General features: G+C 40.8%; 1 protein-coding gene across 1 annotated transcript in view; it reads right to left on the reverse strand.

Annotated features, from left to right (window-relative positions):
- Positions 1–2,596: 2,596 nt before the first annotated feature.
- Positions 2,597–18,131, reverse strand: part of DIAPH2 (diaphanous related formin 2) — a 770,217-nt gene continuing 754,682 nt past the window's right edge. The window contains exon 28 of the mRNA XM_027838327.1: positions 2,597–3,138. Within this exon, the coding sequence (XP_027694128.1) occupies positions 3,074–3,138 (65 nt within the window). The 3' untranslated portion in view covers positions 2,597–3,073. The remainder of the gene's footprint in view (positions 3,139–18,131) is intronic.

The following is an 18,131-nucleotide window of genomic DNA, read 5'->3' on the forward strand; positions in this document are numbered from 1 at the left end:
GCTGAAATGAAAGCATCTGCCCACGTGGTATCTACTAATATTGCAATACTGTGGCTGGGCAGCTCTGCCCCCAGTAGCTCAGCACAGCCTGGGGGCTTCCCAGCCTCCAAAGTCAGCTTGCAAAGAACCCCTCGATCGCAGAGGTAGTTGGTGCTTCTACTGTGGCCCACAGAAGGAGGCATAGGGGTATTCATTAAATACAGTAGGAAAAATCTAATTCAACTCAACTGGTTTTCAACTGTATGTATGACCACAATGGGACATACAAGTACTCAGCAGACTTTGGCACAGCCAAGAGCACACATTCAACATCAAAGCATGCAAAGTAGTTTGTGCAGACAATGATTGTTTTTTTTTTTTTTTTTGAGTGATGACCTCAATTTGACTTGAGCGTACCAAGAATGCATTAGAAAAAGTTAAACTATATTATATGCAGTAACTAGCAAAAACAGTAGAGGGGTTTTGGGCAATTTTCTGAGTATTCTGTAGAAAATCTGCATAAATAGGCCCGTTGCTTTTAGCAGTAACATACTAAACATAAGATTTCAGTATCATTAGATTCTATGCTCAGTGGTTACATATTTTTACTCTGTACTTTTTCTTTTGTGATATTTTTTTTTTGATCTGAGCCTTGGCAGCAAATAATGGGAGTGGGGTCACTGTGGAGTTAAGAAACAATACTTTGTAAATCATTTTGCTTGAACTTCACAACAGGCCCTAAAATATTTGTCATTTTTTGAAGAAGGCATTTGGGATTGCTCTGAATACAAATATAGAATCTATCAATAATGGTTCTTTAATTCAATTTTTTTGAATATTAGAAAATAAGGCAAGTTCATGTCTTTAAAAGGTGATATATGCACATGTCACTCCTGTCCTCCTAGCTTCACGAGCTCCATCACATGGCAGAATCTCCCCCTACCCCCACCCTGCCCCCAGCCCCCAGTAACCAGGGTGACCATTTACAATAGCATGTGCTGCAGCCAGAAAAGCTAGCTAAGGCCCAAAGCAGTCCCAGCATGAAGTTTCAGAAAGGCTTGGTGAAGTCTGCAACACAGGCACTGTATGTTTACAGAAATTAAGAGAATGTTCTTTTATCAACCATAAAACTGATATGTTTATGAAAATCACAAGGTAAAAAGAGGGACAAAGTTGTAAAAATAGGCATCTCAAGATGTTGCTGGAGTTCCTCCTCTGCCTCTCACTGTTTCCCAGTCCCACACCCTGCTGAGGAAAGGGGGCAGGAAGGGTTAGGGTCAGCCCTTCTACAAATGGGTCATTTGGTTGAATGGTTTTCAGGTTGATGAAGTGCTTGTCCTTTTGACCTACGGCCAACCTTAGTTTTTACACTACTAGATATCGGTTGTCTTTATAAGCCAACATCTAGGCCTTTCCACTTTTAGAACTCTCATACAATAACCACATAATTTACAAGAATGAGTTTTATAACCAAATTCCAAAAATGTCACGCTACACATTTCCCAAATGGAGCCTAAACCAACATGCAAGTCTAGTCTCTTGAGGGGAAAAATAGGGACCCATTCTCTTTCTCTTGGCATTTTTTTTTTACAACAGGAGTTTCTATTTTAATCTGTGACTGGATGAAAACTAAGACTAATAACAATTCTTAAACACTTGACTTGGAGAGCTGTTCCTTTGGCATTGTGATAGCAGTGACCACAGCTGAGGAGAGAGGATGGGCTCTGGTTTAAGTGGTAGAATACATCAGCCAAGGGGAGGCGGAGAAGGACACTGCTGACCTTTCAGGTCCCGAGTTTGCCTAGGCTAGCAGGCTGTGTCTACACAGGCAGGCTGCAGAGCTGTAAGAGTCAGTGCCCACCCCCTGCCTCCAAAGAGAGAAATGCTCAGGATAGAAGTGGTTCCATTGGCGAGGTTCAACTGAGCATGTCTTCATTCCCTGGGAGACCCACACAACTCCAAGTAACGTAGCCATTCTATTCTGCAGACATCACTTGAGGACAGAAAAGAGGACTCCCCCCAAAAAAGCCACTAAGCTCTGGAGAGTTTGGTGGCCAGGATAAGGATGGAGTCCTCCTCCTTCAGCGACCAAGTCCTAAAATGTTCAGATGAGGAACATCTGATTTTTAAGTGTTGGATTACGTTCAATGTTCCCCTCCAGCCAGCTCAGGATTCTGGAACCAGCTTCCATGCATACAGGTTTGGGGTAGACCAGGTGAGGAAATGAGTAGCTGTTGGCACTTCTCTCTAACCCAGTGGAGGCCAGGGAGCAGAAGGAAAGGCCTTTCCACTGCCTTGGACTTAAGAGGGTCCTCTAACATTGCCCCATGTCCCATAACCAGGGAGCAAGGAAGAAGGCAACCCTCGACCAAGAGCAGGCAGAATACTTTTTGTCTCTAAGACAGAAATCAGGATAATAGAATTTTTAGAATCATTCTTAGCAGAAACAGTAAAATGTGAGGTGCTTTTTCTCAAAAATATCTGTATAAAGTATCTGTACAAAGAATCCATATATATGTGCACAATTAGAAAATACCCCTTTAAATAAAATTTAAAACACCCTCTGGAGCTGATTCCATCCAAATGAGGCATGATTTTTTTAAGCAGTAACAAACTCTAGCTTGATGAAAAGTTTAATTTCAGCGAAAGCACCTGAATTCATTTGATTTCCCTGGGGACCAGAAGCCATAGAAATGGAGTTCTGCAAGTGCGAAGGTGGTTTCTCCAAAGCGGTGTTCTTGGTCTTCATTGAGAGGCCCAGAAATGGGCTTCTTCCCTTTGAAGAGCTTTCTCTTCTCTCCTCCTCGAGCCAGTGGCAGGTGTCTTCCTTTCCTCACCTGTCCCTCCTCAGCAGCCCACCTGAGAATACACACCCAATGCAAGTCCTTACACTGAACACCCTCACTGCTGACTCTGGTAATTGTGTTTCTATTAGTACAATCACGGGGCTTTGGGATTTAGCAGTAGATTTACAGAGACACAGAACTTGTATTTTATTCACTTTCTTCTTTGTCAACGCAAGCCCATGCTGAACTCTGCTCAAAATGCCGCTTGGCTTCCACCGCCACTCTCCGAGGTCTTTGGCCCACGGGACTCATGCGGATGCGACGGCTCCATTGTGGCGGGAACGTGACCTTTCTAAAGGTGCTCGTCTGTTATCTGTAAGACAGAGAACACAAACTCTGTAAGTGTTAGACCCTGGCTACTGCAGAAGAACAAGAGGTTTTTCAAACAGTTCTGAAAAATCACTTCAGGTGATCACGTAAATAAGGCACTGCAGCTGCTAGGCCCAGTCCTCACCGTTCAACAATCAGCAATAAAATGATTTTCTGACTAAGAGAAGTCAGAGGGATAAAAGAAAGCAGAGGTGATGGCAAAGTCATTGGCAGAGATGTTCCAGTGAAAGGCTTGAGGGATGGTTAGTATCTTTTGTTAGAAAGTCTTTTGATGCAGCATATTTTCATTGTCTCTACTGGCTGTTGCAGAGGGCACCCCGGTGAGGGCTGAGCAGGAAGGAGTTTGGGCTTTTTGCTCTTGACCTCCGTGTCACTCAGACCTGCTGACTAGCATTTGCCCTACTGTGCGACCGGAACAAATCCAGAAGGTTACATATGCATTATGGGGCCAAATAATGAACATCTCTCTCCTCCAACCATCACAGGAATGCAAAAGTTTTAGAGCACTAAAAGTTGCTGAAAATAGTTTTTGCTTTAACAGGGAACTGCATTTTGATGATGACTACTATGTTATTATCACCTCTGTTTTATACCCAACTTAAATGCAATTGATGTGGATGAAAATCCTTTACTTCGAATGAGCCTAAGTCCCTAGAAATGCCTACTACCAGCACTTCCAGAAATGCTAACACTTTACACTTGTTAATTTGCTAATTCACACAGCATCCCCAGGAGGTAAGCCCATCTCCTTCTATCCTATTATCTCTGCTTTAGTGATGAAGGTTACACAGCAAATCAGTGGTATGAGCAGGGCTATAATGCAGAGTGAATGCTCAAACATTAGGTCATGCTTCTTTGGGAGCTAGCCTCTGGAGACTGTTTCCCTCTAGAACAGAAGCTGGATAATGAAGATCCAATGATGTTGGGCATTATGTCTGTCCCCTAGTAAGGTTGGCCAGTGGGACCTCTCGATTTATTCTAGGGCCCTGACTTGCAGAACAGGGTACAGCTAACTGGCTCTCCTGATCGTGGTCTCATTAGTGCTGTTTTGGAATTCGAGGAATTGACAGGCTTCTGTAGACCCAGGTTACTTTGAAAGGCCCAGGGTGGTTGGGTGGGCAAGTGGACTTTCTCTACAAAGAGACATAGCTGAGTAACGGAGACTTTATTGTTCCTTTTAAAGATGTCATTAACACATATATTATTTTGTGATATGTATCACAGCTATAAGTGTAGAAATAACATTCACGGTTAAAATTATCTTTTACTTAGATATTACTGGTTGGCATAAAGATTAGCTTGGGATGTTCTTTTCTATTCCTCTTGGCATCATAGAGCAAATGAGATTATAATAGAAGAGTTCCCACTTCTAGTCATTTCCTCAAGCCTTGGCAGATGGGTATCCTAGTATCCTTTGGTACTTTGGAACAGCAATGAATTTAAATAGATGAAAAAAATCATTTATTAAGTGGGTATCCTAGTGGCCACCTGAGTCAAAGGGATGCCAACGTGGTGGTTCTTGGAGCTCTCTCCTACGGTGGGGCATCAGGAAGCCAAGTAAACATAGCATCACTGCAAGAAATGCAGTACCTTCACTTTCTACCCTTTTTGGGGAAGGGATAGGGACAGGCAATAAAAGCAATACACAACAGGGAAATTAGCTGAGTAATCATTTATCATCTTCTTGTCTGAGTTAACAGTATAATTTGGGGAAGAGACAATTTGACAGTGATCTCCTTTCCCACATGCCCAAGATCCACCATGGCGGGGGGGGGGGGGAGGTTGGCATTCTCAGTATGGTAAAGTACACTGCTAGTGAGTATATTTCACCTGCTGTGTTCATCATATCACCTGTATTTCTACAGTAGAGCACAGAGAAAATTTCTGTCAATGTTGTGGGTGACCAGTAGATAGAGCTCTGGGCTTCAGGAAGAGCTGAGTTCAAATCTGGCCTCAGATACTTTCTACGTGCCAGGGAAAGGATGGGCAGGTGAAATGTGAGTTCAGACACCAGCAAGGAGGCCAGTTTGACTGCATGTTGAATAAGTGAAGGAAGGCTTTAAATGCCAAGATGAGGATTTTATATTTTGGGACAGTTCTGAGCCAGTAAGGGCTATAGAGCAGGGGAGCAACATAGCCAGATTCCTTTGGCAGCTGTCTTTCTCAACCCTGCAACTTGCAAAGGAAAAGCCTTTTTGGAAAGAATGCTGCCTCAATTTGACCATTTGGCCTCGCTGTGACTGTAGGCAAGATGGATTAGGAAGGAGAAGCCTGGAAGTTGCTACACGGAATAGACTATGCTTCCAAACATCATGTGTGGAGGATGGATCAGAAGCCAGGAGACCATCTGAGAGATTTCTACCAATCCATGCAAGACATGGTGAAGGCCTTAACTAGAATTGTGGCTATGTGAGTGGAGAGAAGTGGGGGAGGTAAAGGGAGGGATGGAGGGTGACTATGAAGTGGTGAACCTGAGTGCCTACAGAGATAGTGGTAACTAACAGAAGAGGCAGCTAGGGGGCGCCACAGGGGAGACAGCACTGGGCCTGCAGTCAGGAAGACCTGAGTTTGAACCCAGCCTCAGACACTTACTAGCTGTGTGACCCAAAGCAAGTCACTTAACATCTATGTGTCTCAGTTTCCTCATCTACAAAATGAGTATTATAATAACACCACCTTCCAAGGTTGTTGTGAGGATAAAATCAGATATTTGTAAAAACCTTTGCAAACCTCAAGGCACTATATAAATACTACTGTTCTTAGTTGGGGGGGGGGGTGGTATAACAAGTTCTGTTTTGGATGGTTAAGCTGCCAACAGGATATTCAAGTGGAAGTGTCTAATACACATTTGTGGTGTGTGACTGGAACTCGGGACAGAGATGTGGGCAGATTGAGAGTCATATCTAGTTGAACCTAAGGGAGGTGATAAATTCTCTACTGAAAGCATGAAGAGAAAAGGTCCCAAGACAGAGCACTGAGAGACATCTTTGGTGAGTGGGCAGGACTTCAATGCATGCATGGTGATCCACCAAAGCAGACTGAGAAGCAACAGTATCCAGGGAAGGTCACAGGATGACCTCAAGAAGGATGAGTTGAGCCAAGTTCACCAAGGTGTGCAATGAAGGAGTGATGAGATCACAAGCCTGACTGCAAGGGATTGGGAGGTGAGGAAGGAGGGGAAACCAGTGTAAGACAGCCAACTTTTAGCTGTGAAGGGGACAATTTGAGGGGCTGAGGGAAACTGAGACGAGCTGCTGGAGAAGATGGACTTGGCCATAAGAACGGTCCTCACTCGGTCACAAATTGAAGCAGAGGAGGAGACTCTGGGGACTGCTGATGGACAGTTTCCATTTTCTCAGTAAAGTAAGAGCCCTTCGTTGAGTGGGATGAGGAGAAGAGGAGGTTTGGACAACCCAATAGGAGGTCAATTAGGAAATGATAAAAGGATTGTCATGCAGTAGTGAGGGCCCAGTTAAGACATTTAGGGGTCTATTTTGTTATCATCACATGTGCTTAACTCCTATTATAGTTAATGGGAGTTGTATGTCTATAGTCACAGTAGTCTGTGAAGTCCTTTAATATTATTGCTTTCCATTACCATCCTCATTATGTGAGTGGTGGACCCAATTTAGTGGACCCAGTTATCATGCTTATGCACCTTCCTCCAGGAATGTTCAACAGAACAGGAGTAAGATCGGAGAAGGTGAATGGCTGGTGGTCACAAAAAGGTCAAAGAGTCAGATTAGGGGGAGTGAGGCACAGGGACCTATGGAAGGATTTAGGAGGTTCTGTTCAGATAGAGCTCTCCTTTCTGGGGGTAAAACATATAGGTAGATGATAGTGAGATCAAGAGTACAACCATTTCTGCATATACAGTTGAGGAAAGGGGATGCCAAAGCAACTCCTATTTTGAAGTGTGCCCACATATAAGGGCAGGAGGAGAAGTCATCCCCGAGACAATGAGGGGATGAGATACAGAACAAATCAATTTCAGCAGAATTGGGGGAATTGTGCCCTCAATAGGGAAGGAAGCTCTAATGATAAATTAAACAATTCCACTGCAATTCTCATCTCAATGACACAGTTACACTTTTAAACTAGACACAGGTCAGGCTGGGTAATCGATATCCTTCATTATGTGCAAAGAAATCCACCCAAGAAAAAAGTGAATACTTACATTATGGCGGTGTCTTAGGTTGGCGGAAGAGATGGAAGTTATTTTAATGAGGATGGTAATGGAAAGCAATAATATTAAAGGACTTCACAGACTACTGTGACTATAGACATACAACTCCCATTAACTGTAATAGGAGTTAAGCACATGTAATGATAACAAAATAGACCCCTAAATGTCTTTCCAATTGGAAACGTGGTCTAGGTACTCACATGCTTTCACATGGAAAACTGTGATTGTAAAATTGATTTCACATTGAAATTGCCCAGGGTCTGGTGAGGGCAGTTTCCCTGGACTAGGGAGTGAAGGAAACATCTGTACAATCAACGTCTTTGCTCTTCTCATCTTCATGTTCATTATTAGTTTGATTATTAAGAGAAAGTCTCAATAGTTGCAATGGATTTATTAATTCAGTAGCTTGTTATCAGCATGCAACTCTGCTGTGCTAGGGGAAAAAAGAAATGACATTTTCTGGAACTGCTGCAGTAAGATTCCATCACTTTTCTCTGATTCACTTTTTTCTTATTCCTCCTGCCCAACTGTAACTCTGCTCTCTAGCTCTATTAGTACCCTTAAAGTCTGCCCACTTGTAAGCCTAATAATATCGAGGTACATTCTCAAACAAACTCAACTATAGTAACTTCAGGGAGATTGAAATATGTGATCAAAGTAAAAGCACGTGGCACAACAACGTAGCTTTAAGGCACTAAAATTTAATCCACATCAAGCTCCAAATGTAGAAAATCTCTGCTTACTTTTATTTGCTATAAGCAAGATAGTTCCCAAACATGCAGAACTAACCTCTGGGGATTTTCAATGACTATCATTTACATAATTGATAACTGGACTTCAGAGCAACCATGCCTTTGGAATTCAGTCAAAAATATGACTCACAGGGGAAAACAATCTTTTATTTAGTACTTCAGTCACATAAAAAGGCTGCTGTTGATTAGCTTTAGACCCAATGGAAAGCATGTTTGGCCTTTTAACAAAATGTCATTGTTTAATTTTGTTTTTTAATTCTGAACTTGACAGACATCACATAACATGAGCATTCTGACATACTAAGTAGAAAAGAAAAAGGATTGGACATGAAATTATTAATCTATTACACACAGCTTTCTTTTCCTTTTTGGTACATACTAAATTCAACATGTAACTATTCAAAACTGTCCTGCTTGTCTATGTAATTTTTTCAGCCTTCTTTCTCTTCTCTTCTGTGCATTAAAGAAAAATGTTTCGATGACCTTCTTTTCTTTTAACAGCCATATGGCCGTACTGCTCTTTCCTCTCCAAAGTAGAGAGAAAAGAGAAAAGCCAAACCCTTCTAATAATTACGCTTAGTCAAGCAAAGTGAAGTCCCAGATTGTCCATGGCCCAAAATGTCTGTCTCAATCTTCCCCTTGAGTTCACCACCTTTCTGGCAATTGACAGTATAAATTATTCTCTTGGTTCTGCTCATTTCACCGTGCATCAATTCACATAAGTAAGTCTTCACAGTTTCTCTGAAACCATCCCTTTTGTCAGTTCTCATGGCACTCCATTACATTCATTTACTACAATTTGTTCTGCCATTTCCCTTGGTTACCTTCTGCCCTTAGTTTTCAGTTCTTTGCTACAACAAAAAGAACTGCTACAAATACTTCTGTATATATGAATCATTTTCTTCTCTCTTTTATCTCTTTGGGCTAGAAAGCCTACTGGTGGTATCATTGGGACAGAGGGGATACATAGTTCCAAACTGCTTTCCAGAATTACCAGACCAATTCACAGTTCCATCAACAGTGCAATAAGATGCCTGTTTTCCCATAGCTCCTCCAATGCTTGTCATTTAATCAGCATGAGGCAGAACCTCAGAGTTGTTTTAATTTGCATTTTTTCGATAATCAGTGAGTGATGTGTAACAGTGTCTTTCATATGGTTTTTGGTTGCTTGGAATTCTTCCTTTGATCCCTGGAGATCTGATATTGGGCGAATAACTCTTTTTATTATATATTTGAATCAGCTCCTTATATAACTCAGATATGAGACCTTTATCAGAGAAGATTTTCCCCAGTTAATGGTCTCCTTTTAAATTCTGTGAAAATAAAATTGTCCATTTTATCTTCTGTGCTCCCTTCTAGCCTTTGGTCGGTTATGAACCTTCCCCTCCCCACCACCCATAGTTGCAAAACGTTTTTCTTTGCTTGTATTGCTAATTTGTTTATGATGTAATCTTTTAGGTCTAAATCCAGTTTTCCTCAAATAGTGAGCCTTCACCCCAGCACTCGTGGACTTCAAGTTGATCAGACACTATGCTGTTAGGTTCATTTGCTGGGTCTTGTTCCATTGATCAACTTCTCTAATTTTTTTAAACTAATACCAAGGAGTTTTGATGATTAATGCTTTGTAGTACAGTTTGCGATCTGTACTGCTAGGACCCTTCCTTCCCACTTTATTTCCCCATTATTTTCCTTGAACTTTATAACCTTTTGATGCTTCAGATAATTTCATTATTATGTCCTAGCTCTATAAAGTAATCTTTTGGTAGTTTGGAACAGCAATGAATTTAAATAGATGAAAAAAAATCATTTATTAAGTGCTTATTATGTACAAAGCACTGTGGACACAAACAGAAAACAAGAATCCCTGCTCTCAAGGAGCTCACATTTGAATGGGGGAGATAATGCGAATGGAAGGTTTTAGCTACAAGTCAGATTGTAATGCCTCTTCTTTCATGCCATTTCCGTTGATAAAAATCACATCATTTTCTGATGTTGAACCATCTGATAGTGCCAAGAACACTCTTTCCTGGGTCTTTAAGGAGCTGTGGCCATAGCACCTGCAGTTGCCAGGCTACATCTCCACAGGGGTTGCTTCCCAGGATGACAGCTAGAGACACTGTCTCCAAACACCAAGTTCCTGGACCTTCCACAGGAATCAGAAGGGAGGTGGTAGAGGTTTGACTGGTCTGCCACATGCTGCCTCAGCTAGGTTCGGCTGACTGCTCCATTCTCCAAAGAAGTTGTTTCCCTGGATCCTAGGTTATAAGGGCCTAGCCATGAGCAATTAAAAGTTTTCCAATTGTTTAGCTCTTTCTATTTCTGTAGAGTGTTTTAGATATATTCATATAGTTACTGTTTGCCTCCTTAGGCATACTCCCAAATACTTTATACATTTTGTAGTTATTTTTAATAGAATTTCTCTTTCTAGCTCTTCTGGGTGGTTTTTGTTGGTGATCTATAGAAATACTGATGATTACAGTGGGTTTCTTTTATGTCCTGCAACTCTACCTGCGTTATTTCAATTAGTTGCTAGCTGACTCTTTAGAGATGCCATATCATCTGCAAAAAATGATGCTTTTCTCTTTACTTTTGCTCTTCTCTTATTGTTGTAGCTAGCATTCCTAGTGCTATATCAAAAAAATAATGATGATAATGGACATCCTTGCTTTATATCCTTCATCTTATTGGAAAGGCCTCTAATTTATCTCAATTACATAAAATCTTGGCTCTTGATTTCAGATAGATGTAGTGCTTACCATATTAAGGCAAGGTAATTGTGCTTTTTGGTGTTTTTCTCTCCCCCCAACAGAAATGGGTGTTGAATTTTGACAAAACTCTTGTTCATCATCTATTGATATAATCCTATGATTATTATGATTGTAATTTTCCTTATACTGAACCAACCCTAAATTCCTGGCATAACTCCAATTATCTAATAGTATATCATCTTTTAAATGTTTTAGCCTTTTTGCCAATATTTACTATTTTTACATCACATTCATTAAGCATATTGGCTTACAATTTTCTTTCTCTGTTTAGTCTCTCTCTGGGTTAGATATCAAGACCATATTTATATCTTAGAAGTCATTTGGTAGAATCTCTTCTTTTCTTATTTTTGCAAACAGCTTACCTAATATTGCAACTAATTGTTCTTTGAATGTTTTCAAGAATTTATTTGTAAATCTGTATTGTCCTGGGTTTGGGTTTTTGCACATTAGGTGAAACATACATTAATGAAGATGACATTTGGATCCTAAGATGAATTTGCTTTCCAACAGGTTGTGTCTTTGGATGGCTTTTAATGAAGAGAAATGTTGAGATACTAAATCTCTAGACTTGGAAACATCTACTCAGAGTTCTAGATCTCTGTGTATCTATCTCTCTCGCACCTTCACCTTAATAACATCATCTCTCATGCCCTTTTGTCATTAGCCTAGTTGACATCGACCTTTGAACTCTTAGCACAATTTAAAGGTCTAACAACGTACACACACACACATATATACACAGACACATATCTTTGCATATATATTTTTATCTATATCTATATGCCAGATTGTGAAGCACAAATGTGGTCATAAGTGACAAGAAAAGTGAAAATTATCCTTCTTCTCCCTCTTTGCCAGATTCAGTAAGGCTTTTCTATCACTCATCTGGGAAGAATGTTTTTCATTCACTTCATTTTACAAGAAAAAAAAATCCAAACTGTTGCTATTTGCAGATAGCATGATTTACCTAAAAATCCTAGATAGTCTATTGAAACATTGTTTGTTCTTCCTTTCAAAGAGGACCAATGACATGACATCATAAGGTGATGTCTGGACTGGCATGTGAATTGGATTTAAGTGAGGCAGAGTACTGAAACAATTAAGAATTTCAGGAAAGTAGCAGGAGGAAAAAATCTTATTCAAAATAACAACAAATTGTAAAAAATATCTGGCAATCAATCTACTGAGGTGCATGAAGGACTTATATGAATACGACCTAAATAACTGGAAAGATATTAATTGCTCACGGTTGGGCTAGGCTCATGTAACAAAAATTGGGGGAGATTTAATGCCATACCAATTAAACTAACACTATTATTTTAGAGAGTAGGAAAAAAAAAATCATTTGGAGGAACAAAAAGGTCAAGGATCTCTAAGGAAATAATGGAAAAAAAAGGAATAAAGGGGGCCTAGTGGCACCAGCTCTCTAACTGTATTCTAAAACTTCAGTCATCCAACCAAATTGCTACCAGGTGAAAACAGAACATATTAGGTAAATAAGGCCTAGAAGCATTTGAATACAATAGTATATTATTTGTTAAACCCAAGGAAGCAGACATAGTTCTGCTTCTGGGAGCCAAGGTGGCAGAGTAAGAAGTAAGTCGCTCCTACTGTCTCTTATTAACCCCTGAAAACCCAGAAAATATCACCCTAGGAAAAACCCTGGAATAGCTGAAGCAGCAGAAAGATGGGGTACAGCAGTCTGGTAGCCCAGGAAACTTGAGGGATTAACAGGAAAGGCCCCTCTTGCCCCAGGGAAAAGGGAGCAGTACAGAACAGGAGGCATCCTAGCAAGCTAGTGGGAAGCCCCACCTCAGCATACCAGGGGGAGATCCTGAACCCCAGGTGGTGGAGCAGGCAAACACCAACGCCAAGACCCCCAAGTTCCTCAGTACAGGCAGGGGAACCGGTGGAAACCAGCTTAGCAAACCACCAGGTGCCTTGGCATTCTACAGCAACCGGGTCTCCCAGTGCCTCGGCAAAACTCTGGAAAGTGCTCCAAGGGCCCCAGGTGGAAAAACATCCCATAGCAGCAAAACATCCATCAGAAAGGAGCCAAAGAAAGTGAAAGGAGGGAAAGGAAAGCTCAGGTGAGCAGACAACCTCCAGGAGCCACATTACCCAATCCTACCCCTAGAGTTCCAGTGTTGCTGATTCCCACCCAAAGCCAGGTAACCTGCCAGAACCCCACAGCCTCCAACTACCAGCAGTTGAGGCCCTGGCACACAAGGCCCCAGGCTCCCAGCACAAAAAGCTTGGGTCAGTGCCCCCTGCTCCCCAGCAGGAGAGCTCAATTTTTTTTAAAGGCCAGGAAATAAGCAAACACCATGAGCAAAAAGAAATGTATGATAGATTCTTATTATGGGAAGAGCGAAGATCAAGGCAGAAATTCTGAAGAGGACAACATTGTCAACAAACCCACATCTGGAACCTCAAAAGGGATTATGAACTGGTCTGAAGCCCAAAAAGCCTTCTTAGAAGAGCTCAAGAGGGATTTTAAAAGTCAAATGAGAGAGGCAGAAGAAAAAATGGGAAAAGAAATGAGAAGTATGCAAGAGAGAGTCAATAGCTTGGAAAAGGAAGGACAAACATTAACTGTAGAAAACAAGTCCTTAAAAAATACAATCGGCCAACTGGAAAAAAAGTATACTGAAGTGAACAAGTCCCTAAAGATACAATTGGCCAAATGGGGAAGGAGGTACAAAATCCAATAGAAGAAAACAATTTGTTAAAAATTAGAATTGGGCAAATGGAAGCTAATGACTCCATGAGAGAGCAAGAATCAGTCAAACAAACAAGAATGAAAAAAATAGATGAAAATGTAAAATACCTCATTGGTAAAACAACTGACCTAGAAAAATAGATCCAGGAGAGACAATTTAAAAATTATTGGTCTACCAGAAAATCACAATGGAAAAAAAAGAGCCTGGACAGCATCTTTCAGGAAATCATCAAGGAAAACTGCCCTGAGGTCCTAGAACCAGAGGGTAAAATAGCCATAGAAAGAATACACTGATCACCTTCTGAAAGAGATCCCAAATTGAAAATGCCAAGGAATATAGTAGCCAAATTCCAAAATTACCAGGTCAAAGAGAAAATATTGCAAGCAGCCAGAAAGAAACAATTTAAATATCATGGAACCACAGTCAAGATTACACAGGACCTTGCAGCTTCTACATTAAAAGATCATAGGGCATGGAATATGATATTCCATAAGGCAAAGGAGCTTGTATTACAACTAAGGATCAACTACCCAGCAAAAATGAGCATAATCTTTCAGTGGAGGAGATGGACATTCAACAAAATAGGGGACTTCCAAACCTTCCTGATAAAGAGACCAGAGCTCAACAGAAAATTTGATCTTCAAATACAAGACACAAGAGAGACATAAAAAAGTAAACAGGACAGAAAAAAAACATGTTATTAATAAGAGCAAACTGTTTACATCCCTACAAGGGAATATTCTTGAGAAATGTATTGTTATTAAACCCAAGGGCACTAAGCACTAGGGTAAGGACTCCCTATTTGGCAAAAATTAGCCATCAACTAACACTTTATGGAATATGCCATAATAAACTCCAATAGACTATATCACCTGGATGTAAGCGTTCCTATCTTAATGGGAAAAAAATTGGAGGGCAAGGTATCAAGATGATGATAAAAGACAAAATGAATAATTGTGATTACATAAAAATGAAAAGCTTCTACATAAGGAAAGTAAATGCAGTTAGAATCAGAAGGGAAATCATTAATTTGGGGGGGGGAAATCTGTATATCCAAGATATAAGAGTCATTCATCAAAAGATCTGAACATAGGGGCAGCTAGGTGGCCCAATGGATAGAGCTCCAGCCTTGGAGTCAGGAGGCCCTGAGTTCAAATCTGGCCTCAGACACTTACTAGCTGTGTGACCCTGGGCAAGTCAACCCCAAATGCCTCACCAAAAAAAAAAAAAATATGAACATGTAATTCTTCCAAATGAAGAAATGCAAGCTATTAACGCCCATATGTAAATGCTCCAAATCACTAATAAGATGAGAGATTCAAATTACAACAACTCTGTCATGCCACCTCACACCAGTCAGATTGTCAAAGATGACCAAAACCATGGAATTATGGTTATCAGTTTCAGGAGGACAAGCCCACTAGTGTGCTGTTGGTGGAGCTGTGAATTGTTTTAATTATTCTGTAAAGCAATTTAGAACCATCCACAAAGCATCACTAAAGTCATATAGAGCCTTTGACCCAGTGATATTATTATTATAGGTGTACCCCAAAGACATCAAGGACTCATAGGTCCAAACATATTTATGAGAGCATTTTTCTTTGTATCAAAAGTGGCCATCAGTTAGGAGATGGCTGAATAAATTGTGGTGGATGAATATAATGACATTTTACTGCATTATAAGAATTGAGGAACATGAGGGAAAGAACGAGGAAAACAACTTATCCAAATCATACCACAAAAATAATGTGAGGGGAAAGAACTCTGAGCAAAGCAGTGACCAGTCATGATCTCAAAAGAGGGTAATGAAACAGTGGTACAGAACCATATAAGCATCCTCAGACATGGCCAATGTGTATATTTGGGATTTTTTGATTACATGTATTTGTTATAAGGGAGGGCTCCTACTTGGAGGACAGTGATGGATATGGGGAAAAAAAAAACTCCCCCATCCTTGAAATACATGCACACACACACGCAGTGCATATAGTGAGAATGAAATTGAACTACAAAAACAAAATTGCCTCCCCCCCAAAGCACACTCACTGTTTTCCTGTAAAACAGTCGAGTCCCGTTGGACCATGATACTGAAACTGTTCCTTGAAATCTTTACTGTAAGTTTGCTCCATGAGACTATGTATACAGATGTATAACAATTATTAGATTTAATACCTGAATGAACTCGGGTTCCCATTAGAGCCCAAATGCTTCAATGACCCCATTATTTTGTTTCCGCTGCTCCCAGACCTGATCAACTTAATTATTCTGACTAACGAAACACTTAGGACATGAATTTCTGATCTGTTTTAAACCAAATGGGACAATGAAAAGTGCTTCTCCTTAAAAAAAAAATCACAGTGCAGAAGAAATGAAGAGTAGGAGACAAGTCCAAGATTGAGAGCACTTCATGTACTTGTCAGATCTTGTTTATTTGCATTCCCCTTGAGCCTAGCTCACTGGGCATACAGTAGGCATTTACTAAATGTTGATTGTTTAATCCATCCCAAGGATGCCATGACTGTCCTGTTTCGCTTACTCCTTAGTATGTATTTGTGCTTTCATTCTTCCAAGTAACACTCCAGACAGAAAGCATCTTTTCCCAGTGGGAGGAAGACCAGAGCTTTCACCTTGACAGTCCATGTGCAAAGAACATGCCCTTTTATACCTGGATAGTTAAGGTCAATTTCTTTGTCTTAATAAAAAGACACAGCATGTCAGCTCAAACAACCCACACTGGAGCATTACCTGGGAGCAAGGGCTGCAATAGGGAGAGGATCTCAGAGACTCAGAGTTAGAAGAGACCTTGAAGGCTGTCTAGTAGCTGCCTGTATCTGAAATGGCATTTCCGAGCTGTCATGCAGCCTTCATGGGAAGACCTCCTGTGTAGACCATCAGTGCTGCTGGATAGCTCCCACTCTTTTAGCCAAGGATGTTATTGGGGTTTTTTTGGGGGGAGGGGAGATCAAACATCATAAGGCTTAGGCCTCTTCTTAAATGACAATATTTCACATTGTTGCCCCCCCCCCCCAATTCCCATGCCTTCCTTTCCTCTCAGATTTTTTAGCCATCCTTGAATGGCGGTCCCCTTGTTATCCTCACTGCACTTCTCTGTGCATGCTTCAACCTGGCAATTTATTTCTTAAAATGTGGTGCTTCCACCATGAATACAGGGTGGTCTGCTTCAGGTGGAGAACTTGGCTTTGAATGTTGACTGCTACTTACTGTGTTGTGAACCCAGCCTGTCTGGGCCTCAGTTTCCTCTTCTACAGAACGATCTCTAAGTACCCTTCTAACTCTCAATCACACGATCCTGTTACTGCAGCCCAAGATCATAGTAACTTTTTGGGCTGACGTATCACATTGTTAATTCCTCCCAAACTTGTGTTCATCCCAAGATCTTTTTCAGGGACACCGTCATTTTGACATACTTCTCCTCCCCTCTCCTTGGGCAGATTTTGTGAACTTGTTTACCTCTCTGACATTTCCTTGTATTAGATTCAATGAATGGTTGTAGATATGTTTGTATTCCAGATTCTTCCACCCAGTCAGTTAGTGACTCTTCCCTATGTGTTATCCATAGATTGGAGAAGTATGCCATCTATGCCTTCATTCAAGTAATCAATCAATCAAAATGCTTAACAACAGAACAGGGTCAATGACAGATGTAGCTAAAAAAACAAAACAAAACAAAAAAACCAAACCACCCACTGTTTTTTCCACCTCAAATCTTCTAAGCTCTGGTCTCATTATTGGTGGCTTTAAAAGTACCTTCCACATTTCATTACTGCCAATTTTGAATGTATGTTAATAGCTCCAAAAAAGTTCTATTTCTTTTCTACAAAACAGAAGAAGGAATACACATAATAATGAATTTGAAACCTTTATAGCACCGATTTATTTCTCATCAGTGAATGCATTTGTTCTTAAAAAGAATGAAACTGACATCAAAGTGGTCCCCTTGCCCCTTGCCTCCTTTCACTAATGATATGTAACGGCTGCTGAGCCTGCAGTAAACGTGTTTCTGTCCAGTTGAATTCCCATCATTTTACAATCCAATCTGACTTCTTTTTTTTTTTTTTTAAAGGCAGTCTCAGGAGACCAGCACCAGCTCCTGCTTCCAGGCATTGCCTGACGTGAGCCTTCACTTCGAACTTCAACCTCAAGTCTCTGACTTGACAAAGCACACAGAGAGTCCGGAGAGAAGTCTCTTTCTTTGCCTACTCTCCAAAGGTGCCTGACAGGAGTCAACAGTGATTCCTTTCCAAAGCTACCATTGGAAAATGCCAGATGCAAGTCCAAGGGGAAGCTTTCTAGCGATTCCTTACAATATTTTATTAAAGAGCAGTGTAAGAATGCATTTGACTCAGTGGGATTTTTCTTCTTCTTCTCTTATTCACTGCAATCCATTGGAGCAGTTGGCAGTTTATATAACAGAAGTTCAAGACCGCCAGGCAGAGATGCTTTTTCCCCCTCTCTTTGCATGCTCTGTAAAAGCAATGGATTCAAAGATGGAAAAGAAAGAGGAAAAAGTCCTCTTTCCCATAAAG

This window comes from Vombatus ursinus, unplaced genomic scaffold (genome assembly GCF_900497805.2).
Source record: "Vombatus ursinus unplaced genomic scaffold, bare-nosed wombat genome assembly UNPS02004577.1, whole genome shotgun sequence".
NCBI lineage: Eukaryota > Metazoa > Chordata > Mammalia > Diprotodontia > Vombatidae > Vombatus > Vombatus ursinus.